This window comes from Cannabis sativa, chromosome 8, assembly GCF_029168945.1.
Source record: "Cannabis sativa cultivar Pink pepper isolate KNU-18-1 chromosome 8, ASM2916894v1, whole genome shotgun sequence".
NCBI lineage: Eukaryota > Viridiplantae > Streptophyta > Magnoliopsida > Rosales > Cannabaceae > Cannabis > Cannabis sativa.
Window position 1 is genome coordinate 23,084,503 of NC_083608.1, and position 10,570 is coordinate 23,095,072.

A 10,570-nucleotide genomic window follows, 5' to 3' on the forward strand; every position below is an offset into this window, starting at 1 on the left:
AGAATTAGCGGGGAGTGCTCCCCCCTTCCCCATCCCTGTTAAGAATTTTAATTCCTATGCCTGCTTATTCCCTATTGGGGATGGACGAGGAATCCCTTAATGGGGGCGGGGATAGGCGGGGAATCCCCTTATAAAAAATAAAGTTTATAATATAAATTTAAATATATAAAAATATTAAACTATATAAAAATTAAAATATTACACATTAATTATTATTCAATAAATTATTTTTATCCAAAATATAACTTAAAAGTCATAAAAATGATACTAATATATTAAGAAAAATACAAATATGAATTACAAATGATAAAATATTATTAAAAATATAAAATAAAATGCTAAATGGGTTCCCGTTGAGGCGGAGAGTGTGATCTCTGTCCCCGTCCCGTCTAATATTCAAAGACAAAAATTAATTATCATTCAGTCTCATTTCCATTTAGATGGAAAATTTCTACTCCATTAGGATGGGTTTTCGCATGGGCCATCCTAATGGAAGAAATGTGCATGCCTAGTTAATGCCTTCTTACAAAATAAAAATAAAAAAAAATAAATAAATAAAAAAAAAATGGTTAGTTAGTGCAATTTAAAAAAAGAAAAAAAAAAGGGTAGGATTTGAAGTGATTGGTATGTACTTGTGCCTATTAATCAAATTGGGGTAAAAGAAATAGAAAAGAAGAAAAAGGGTTAGATTGTGATAGCGCATCTCTCTTGAATTGAAGGTCATATAACTTAGGACCCCAGTTTTCTCTCTTTCAGACCTCTGATCAGAGTAATCGTTCCGCAAATGGAAGCCAAAATCGGAAAGTTCTTCGAATCCGTCGGTTCCTTCTTCAGCGGCGGCGATCAGATTCCTTGGTGCGATCGTGACGTTATACATGTATGTGTAGTGTACTCTTTGCCTCTTTTGTCTATTCACGCTTAATTTCTGTTTGTTTGTCGGTATTACCCTGAGCAGAATGAAAGTGAAGAGAAAAAATTCATAACCAAATGAGAAGATTACTGATAGAATTTTTTTGATTAAAGACCCTAATTAACTTTCTATTCTGTTCCCTTCTTTTATTGCATTTTTTTTCCTGAAGAAATTCCCTTGTTTAATCTGTATTCTTCTGTAGCTATATTTCTTCATTTATCATTTAACTATGGAGTTTAGTTGACGATTTTGTTAGGCTAGATATCTAATATTTCAAATTATTAGCAGTTGTTTCGATTTATTTGTATCGCCTATAGGAAGGAATTCTTTTGTCTCGCAAATTGAGAAATGTTTCGCGTGTTTTAGAGTGAGATTTTTTTGAGAGCAATCCATGGAGAAACCTCTTTTTCTCTTTTGACTGGTATTAACTTCGTGTAAGTGCATAACATAATTTCTTTGGTGTAAAAGTCTTTGGTTTTCAGTTTCATATTTAAGACGATAATGTAACTTTCTTGGATAAATGCAACCATAGGCTTATTCGTTTAGATATTTAACTATCTAGTTGTTCTGTTCTTCCATTTTTTCTTTTTTACCTAACAGTGTACTGAACTAAATCAGGGCTGTGAGAGAGAAGTTGCAGAGGCTTCTGATGGTGGGTCAGATGAACGTAGGAATGAAAGCATTATGCGATTGTCATGGGCACTCGTTCACTCTAGGCAACCAGAAGACGTGAAGCGTGGGGTAGCCATGCTTGAAGGTAATTTATTTCTCTCTAAACAACAAATTTGATATAGTCAAAGAATTCACTATTTTTGCATGGCTGCTCTAGTTTTGATAAGATTTTCCTTGTTGTCCATAGCTTCATGGGTCTTTCCTTTAAATGTTAATGTTCCAAATAACATGCTCTCACTTTGCATATGCTTTTGTGGATTTTGGTATATATTTCTTAAAATTTACACCAACGGTTTTGAATGCAAGTTTCTGTGGATTGTTTTATTCATTTCTTATTCTGTGCCAAACAATTTCGACTACATATCCTTTTCTCTTCTTCTCTTTTATTAACCTGTTTCTATTGATTCTCCAAAATTTGAAAATGTTCTGCACAATGTAGTTGCTATTCTGTTGTGGTTAACTATACTATATTATTATTTTTTTTTTGGCTTGCGCCTGGTTCCCACATTTCCATTGTTATATTATCTTGAGGAATGTAGGAGGAGTTCATCCTGCACTTGTATATCTGTTTATGTTGTGGAAAAATTCTGACATAAATTTACTTCTGCAGCTTCTTTGACAAATACTAGTTCACCTTTGGAACAGAGAGAGAAGCTATACCTTCTGGCTGTTGGATATTACCGAAGCAGTGAATATTCAAAAAGTCGGCAGCTTCTGGAGCAATGCTTAGAGGTTTGTTTATTTCCCATGGGTTCCATCATAACCATAAAACTTAAAACCTACTATTTATAGCATTGGTATCATATTTTCTTCTTCATGCATGTTTTATTCAATGATATATGGCTCTATTATTAATATGATTATGGTGTTAGAATAGTGAAGTTGAATGAGTTAATTATTATTACTATTACAACACTAGTGTTGTTACCAACTTGCCATAGGGAATGTTTTTATGTTATAGAACTTTTGTACACATTTTCTAGTTTATTCCGTCTAATTGTTTATCCATATTCTGCTGAGAGAAACTGTAATATCTTTCACCTATTAATGATGAAAATAATACTAAGACTATTTTTGATATCTGAAAGAACACTTTGTCCGTCCATTCATTTAATTTCTGCACTATAGGCTAGGTATCTTACAAGAATAATGTTGATTTAATAGGGAATGTTCTTATGTAATGGACGTGTAATTGATTATCATCTTGACTTCTCTTCTGTTAACCATCCTTCTTACGAGAAATGAAATTCCCCTTTTGTTAATATGACATAACAATTGATATCCGAAGTTTGTTTTTTGGAGTTCTTTTGGCATTTAATTAAGGCTTTATTGTCCCTCATGTAGATTGCTCCCGACTGGAGGCAGGCTCTGACCCTTAAGAAGACAGTTGAAGAACGAATTGCTAAGGGTAATTTTCAGTATAATATGTGGTTCTATAAGCCTATAACGTTTGATTAAGTGATCGCCGCCAACATTTTTCTTTACTTTTGTTTTTGTTTTCAATTGCAGATGGTGTTATTGGAATAGGCATTACTGCTACTGCAGTTGGACTTATAGCCGGTGGTATTGCCGCGGCATTTGCCCGAAGGAATTAATTGCGAATGTGTGTAGCAACTGGCAACGTGCTTTCAAGATTTCACTCCCAAAACTGCTATGTTTAAAAATCTCAGCATCTGAAATAAGTTCACTTTGTTTATTATTATAATTTTTTTTTTCCTTCTGAATGTTTCTTACATAGCTTTAACAATTATAATGTCAATAACTGTACTTTTTCTGGTTAATACAATTTTATAAATTTTCTTGTAAGTTTCTTCCTAGCTCTAGATAAAAGGTAGAATTTTTTTTGGGGGTTTAAAAAGATGATTTATTTGCCAAAAGTACTTCTAAGAGACGTGTATATGTTGGGTTAAATTTTGACTCAAAATATATCATAAAATTATATTTGAATATTACTATATTTTTTTTTTTTTTGAATGCAAATTGGAATTTTATTAATTTGCTAAATTATCCCTCCCACTAAAAACTCGACTTGAAAAAGAATATGTCGCTCTAGCAAAATTGTGCAGAGTCATATTAGTAAATCGTTTAATAAAAACAAAAAAAATATTGTTTAATAGGGGTGTTCATCCGATCCAATCCGCACTTTTTTGGTCAAACAACATCCAATCCGCACTAAGTGCGGATTTCATATTTTGGATCCAATCCGATCCGCATAAGAGTTTAAATCCAATCCAATCCGCAATAGTGCGGATTGGATCAATTATTTTAGATCGGTTATTTTTTAAATAATAAATTAATTAATATTTCATAAAAAAAAATTAAATAAAGACTATTGTTTCTTAATCTCCAATAATAATTTATTTCCATCTCTATATATATAAATTAAACTAATATATATATCTATTCTATATAAAGTGTGCCTATCTAACCGAATTCTTGGTTTATGAGAAATTCATGGGTGACTTCTTATTTATATTAAAAATATAATGTTTTATTATTAAAAATAAAATGGTTTATGAAAAATTCATGGATCACTTTTTATTTATATATAATAAAATAAATCTCATTAAATCAAAAAAAAAAAAAAATAAATAAATAAATAAACATCATTAATAAAAATAAAAAAATGACTCAACATCAAATCTTTAATTACACGATACATGTAATTACTCAAACATCACATCTTTCAATTATAATAAAAAAAAAATTACTTTTTACGAGGGAAAATATGATTGTCTAATAGAGCTAAAACAATATGTTTTCAGTGTGATGAAAAATTAAAGCAACAATTTTGTTAATATCAAAAAGTTTAATTCAATTAATCTTATAATCTTAATTTTACTCTTTCTAGAATTAATATATGAATAATAATTTGAATTAATCTTATAATCTTAATTTTTTAATTCAATTAATAATTATTTGTCACGTAATTATTAAGTCTTTTCCCTTTAATTTTCCTTTTGTTGATGATGCTAATTTATTCATATTTTGATTTCTACAATTTTTGTGTTCAGACCATTAAGGTAGTGTTCTACTAGGGGATCTAACGAGTTTTGCCTCTTCGCTAATGGCCTCTAAGAGTTCAAATTCCAATATTGTATAAATCTTCAATTTGTTCTATTTCTTATATTAACTGAAATTTTGCTACTTTTTTTTTTTTAATTTACAACTTTATTGTTTATATCTTATTAGGGACATTCATGGAAATTAGAGTTTCTTTGAAATATACAATTAATGAGCATTACTTTTTGATCATAGTGTGTTTTCCATGGCTGAAAACCTCAATAATCTCTATCATTTGATATCAAATAAAATAAAATTATCATGATGTATACATTATGGTTATTTAATGAGTAATTAGTGGGTTAAAATTGTCAAGATGATATTTAGAATTGTTTATAATTAAATTGTTTCTTTGTCAAAATTAATATTAAGTATATTTATATGTTTATAGGTTTATCTATTTTCTCTTAGATGAATCATGCTCATATAGCAAAAAAATCATACTCATATAGACATGTTATTTTCATTTTGTAATTTCGATCTTCTTAGTCATTATTTAGTTCACTTAAACCTTTTCCGATTATGGTAACTAAAGTTTTGTTTCTGTTAGGTACTCCATTACAAAGATCTGTATTACATGTATTATTTATTTTTGACTATGAGGAGGTGGATTTTTTTATTGAAAAACATATAGCGTGACAAATTATTGTTCATTATTGAATAATTATTTTTGAATAATGAGATTCATATATATAACTGTGTATATTGAATTCTTTATTTAAATAATTATTTTTGATTTTTACGTGATTATTTATTGTTCATATATCTAGAACTTTATTTGATTAAAGTTAAGATTATAAGATTAATTAATTTGTGATATTTTCCTATACACATAATAATAATCTCACCTAATAACTAATAATATTTTTTTCTTTAATTTTTAATTATATAACTTTCAAATAACATAGAAAAAAATTATAGCATAAAATTTAGTATACGTGCCTCGCACGTAATTTTTTGCTAGTATATCAATATATATATATATACTTATCTTTAGATTTACACTAAAATATATATGTATATAATTATTAAAATAAATAAGCTAGTATATATATATATTTAAACTTTTATTTGTACGTATCTACGTGAATAAGAATTATTTTTCTTGTATTTTTTATTACAAAATAAATAAAATACACCAACTCAATATATTACTAATAAAGATTAAGAAATTAGAAATTTGTGTCTTTTTTTAATTAATATATATTACATATTATAATTTTTTAAAAATATATATAATTAAGTGCGGATTGGATTGGATCGGTTACTTTTTGAGGTCAAACAACATCCAATCCGCACAAGTGCGGATTTTAGATTTTTCAATCCAATCCAATCCGCACAAGTGCGGATATCCGCATTTTGCGGATTGGATTGGATTGGATCGTGCGGATTGGATTGGATCGGATACTTTATGAACACCCCTATTGTTTAAGATAGATAGAAGCTTTCGACAGTCCATCACCACTCCCCCAAGAGGCGAAACCATGGTGATGTTACTTCGAATAACTTGGACAATTGAGAGACAATCAGACTCGAGTTCAACATTATGCCATTCATAATCCTTGATCCAACTTAACGCCTCTTTAATGGCTAAAGCTTCAGCCATGTCTAGTGCCATGGTACTACTGCCAAAGAACCAAAAGAAGAAAAAAAAACAGAGCACTCAAAACCAATATGAACTTTGCATGTCAAAAGACAAGACACCATGACTTACAATTTATACTTTAGGTCATTTAATCACTTGTAGTGGATTTTTTAGTTGAGGAAGAAAGGTTCAGATTTTATGACTGAATTTTTAAAACTAGAATATAATATCTCTAATTCTAACCGTGATCTGAAGAGAATGTGAATTACTTAAATTAGAATGAAACAGAAACATACACACTTTTTTCTCCGTTAATATTACTATTAATGCTTATTAAAAATATACAAAATAATTAATTTTATTTATATTATTTTAATATTTTGTATATATATTTTATTTAAAGTCAATTAATTGTATTAATAAGTGATAAAGAGGTAATTAAAAAATATAATATTTATTGTGGACTAAAATTTGGCTTATAGGGTCTTTTGTGACAAATTTGACACACATTTTACATTATCATTAGATTTAAGTTTTAGCAAAATGTTTTAAAAAAATAACAATACACAATATTTATAACTCTCCATTAAAGATGCTCTAAGATATTAAGCACTACAGGCAGTTATATTTGTGAAGCAATGTTGTATTTTAATTTTTATATATAAAAAAGTTTATCCGCAAGTTAAAACTTGGCACATGTTAAAGAGTATCTTCAATAATTAGTATTGTTATATTTTAGCATACTTCAATTAAAATTATTCTAATAAAATTCTAAAAAGTTTTTAAATTTGAAAATTTGTTAGCGTAAAATATAATATCAATATATAAGGAGAAGAATGAGAGTCTAAACTTAAATTAAGATACAGGATTTTTATATGCATGTATGTATATAGTAAAATCATTTTGGTCAATAGCATATTTATAAAATCGTTTGTGTATAATTATGTTAAATAATTAGTTCAAATTAGTTGTGATTTATATTTATTATTTAATTAAAAAATAATTAAATATTAGGTAATTAATTATAGAATAAATAATAAACATTAACCGATAAATGTTAATAAAATTTTCATAAATAATAACGCGTAATCTATTTCTTAGTTATTATATATTAGAATAATAATATATCTTGTTAATTATTATATTCGTAAATAATTATTTTTTTTCATTATTATACTAAAAAAATATTATAACAGCAAAGAGTGACTATATTACGTAGTAAAGAAATATGAGACAGTGACATGACACTCTAAAATCTCCTTAAATAGTATTACTTACTTTTTCTTTAATTCTATCATTCTTATAATTTTTTATTAGATTTATAATTATTGGTTGATTAATTAATTAAAATAATATTTAGGGATTTTTTCTCATATAGCTTTATTTTGGAAAAACTTTATTTTTTTACTCTCATATAGGAAATTAAAGAAAAAAGAAAAACTCAGAAGTCTTTTTTTTCAAAAATACAGTCTCTACAATGAGTTTCCCAAAATAACTTTTTCAAATGTTCTAAATCTGAAATTATCATGAGCTCACCCAAACAATCCAAGATCTACTCCATAATCAATGTAGCTTCTCCAAACAACACCACCAACAATGTAGAAGCTTTTGCCGATCACCGTGAGTGCCGACGAGAAAGCTTTTACCGATCACCATAAACTCAGGCAAGAAGCTTTTTTCGATCACCCATGGAAACACGACCAACAATAGAGATCTCCATGAAAAGTTGACAAGAGAAGGTCACGATTGAGGCAAATCTCCATAAACGCTTAATTACTTGCAAATTTTTTTGAGTTTTTCTTAGTAAAAACAAATCTGATGTTAATTAGTATGTTTGCTTTAATTATTTTTTTAATCAATTATTGTTTGGTTGATTCACATATATTGGTAGTTTTCGTTCATATATTTTTGTATTTTCTGGTATTTTTTGAAAATCTAGAATGAAAACAGTGAATTGAAGTTTCTGGGCAGTATATAATGAGAACAGTGAGTGCGTTTTAAAATTTCAAAATAAAACTATGTTGTTTTAGCGTTGTTGTCATGTTTTTTTTGGTTGTCCATGATCATAAAATAAAAGATGTACAAAAAATACTATAACAACACAAAAAATAATGAGAAATTGATGTAATTTTATTATTAAGAATAATAAATAATGAAACAAATAAATAATTGTGTTGACCACAAGAGAAAAAGAAAAAAAAATATTGTATCATAACATCTTGACTCATCTAATCTAAAAATAATTGAACTGTTTATTCAGTAGGATTAATCTTTCCATAATTTTCAACATTAAAAATAAAAATTGAAAAGATGAAAGTATAAACATAAATTTCAAAATATAAAAAAAAATGAAAATAAAAAAATTATTTTCATGTTGTTATGAAGTTTTGTTTGCGTTGTTTTGAAATATCTTATCTTTAACTTGAAAATACTATGTTAAACCAAGTTATTTCCAAGTTGTAGTAAAGTTTGTTATGAGTTATTTAATCAAAAAATACAAGCTACCAATATTTTAAATATTTTCCTTCATAACTAGGTTGTTATTTAATGTTTATGAAGTAAATCAAAGTAAATTCATATTGAAAACTGATAATCTGAATAAATTAGTGTAAATAATTCACATTTAAAAAAATAGTAATACATTTAAGGCCATTTCCTGATTACTGTCATGAATAGTTGTTTATACGTTGTTCTCATGTATTAAAATAGTTGCTTAACAATATTGAAAAATTGATACACCAGTTTCAAGTATGGAACCATTGCAAAATTTGGTACAGAACAATGGTCATTGGGATAACAACAAGTACTATGTTGCTTACGAATCAATTGGATAAATAATATCAAAAGATTGCACCTTTGCTAAACTAGCGCGGATAATGATGAAGAATGTAATACCCAGAATTAAGAAAAGGATTAGCAAAACCCTAATTAGATAATTATGAGTTAATTGAGGAATTATATTAATATATAGTTCAATATATGTGAAATTATATGAAATTTAACATGTTAAAGACCCCGTTGGTGAGCCAGGGGCATTTTGGTAATTATGACCCGAGAAGGGTAAATTGTTGAGATTAATTTAATTACGTGCTTAATAGAACTATATTATTATATAGTATGCCCTTGTTGTCTTTTCAGGTGTGTTCTGACAGGTTGGCGCGGTATAGTCACACCCGGGAATTTCGGGCCGAACTGGGTTCGGGCCCGAAATGTAAATTAAATTGATTAGTTGGCATTTTATTTGATATGTGATAATCTGAAATTTATTTGGTAATATTTGAGTGTGAAATGGCATTTATGCCCTTGAAAGTGCTTATGTTTGTTTTATAGCCCTAGGGGCAAAATGGTCATTTGACCATAAGGGATTTACTTTGAATTAATGATTTTTGGAAAGAAAAGGAGTTATTTTTATGGGTTAATCTCTCTCTCACCCGAACTCTCTCTTTCCCTAAAGCCCTTTTGGTTTTCAAAGTATGTTTGTGGAGAATTGCTTGGAAATTGGGTGTGAATTGGAGCTTTGGATTGTGGTTTCTTGAGCTTGAAGTCTAGGTAACTCTTGCTAAGTTTTTATTGAATTTTAATTAGTGGAATCTTGCTGAAATTGTTGTGAAAATGCATGAATTAGTTGATATGTTCTTGCTCATGCATGTTTCTAAGCTTGGTGTTTAATCTTGATGATTTTTGGTAAGAAAATGCATGATTTATGTTGTTGAGCTTGTATTATGATTATAGGCTATTTTCTAGCTTGGAATCATGTGTTCTTAGGATGTTTTTACTGCTGGAAATTGTTTGGGTTATTGGTGATGAAGCTCTTGTTCAAGAGCTTGAAGTTGTTTAGTTAAAGCATACATTTTATGTTGTTTGAGTAATCTGAAATTGAGGAATTATTATTGGAATTGATGCATGAAATAGGTTATTTTGATCATCTAATAATTGCTAGCAACCTTACTTGTTGATTTGAAAGTTTGGTTGAGAAATTGTTGTGAAAAGATTGAGTTTTGGGCTGAAAATTCGAGTTGAGCTTGCTGGTTTTCTGGGTTCTGCACCCAGATGCCGCGACATGCTCTAAAGCATGCCGCGGCCCGCTCCTCTGAGTGGACCTGAGAATTGGTCACAGGTGCCACGGCATGGTCTGGGGCATGCCACGGCCCGCCCTCGTGTTTTTGGGCAGTTTGGGTTGAATTTTCAAAAATGCATAACTTTGTGATCCGAACTCCGATTCAGGAGTTCTTTATATCGTTGGAAAGCTCGTTCCGAGCTCTGTATGATTATCTGAGTTATAAATGCCATGTTTGAATTTTATGAGTTGAAAATCAGGGGTTAACCCTAAGTGTAAATTA

At 28.7% G+C, this 10,570-nt stretch overlaps 1 protein-coding gene across 2 annotated transcripts; it reads left to right on the top strand.

Moving 5' to 3' along the window:
- Positions 1–585: 585 nt before the first annotated feature.
- LOC115701301 (mitochondrial fission 1 protein A) lies at positions 586–3,388 on the top strand. 2 transcript variants are annotated; one of them, XM_030629054.2, is made up of 5 exons: positions 586–877; positions 1,529–1,667; positions 2,193–2,314; positions 2,927–2,990; positions 3,092–3,388. In XM_030629054.2, exons 1-5 carry the CDS (start codon positions 785–787, stop codon positions 3,175–3,177), a joined length of 504 nt encoding a protein of 167 aa, XP_030484914.1. In that variant the 5' UTR covers positions 586–784; the 3' UTR covers positions 3,178–3,388. The 2 variants fall into 2 exon arrangements, with proteins under 2 accessions (XP_030484914.1, XP_060958580.1); XM_061102597.1 differs by having other exon boundaries at positions 626–877; positions 1,511–1,667.
- Positions 3,389–10,570: the final 7,182 nt, after the last annotated feature.

What these genes read in the sequence shown, in the direction of transcription:
- LOC115701301 (XM_061102597.1), top strand. Translation starts at nt 785, where the DNA reads ATGGAAGCCAAAATCGGAAAGTTCTTCGAATCCGTCGGTTCCTTCTTC. An exon ending in GCGATCGTGACGTTATACAT is followed by an intron (nt 878 to 1,510) that starts GTATGTGTAGTG and finishes TTTACCTAACAG; the next exon opens with TGTACTGAACTAAATCAGGG. An exon ending in TGAAGAACGAATTGCTAAGG is followed by an intron (nt 2,991 to 3,091) that starts GTAATTTTCAGT and finishes TTTCAATTGCAG; the next exon opens with ATGGTGTTATTGGAATAGGC.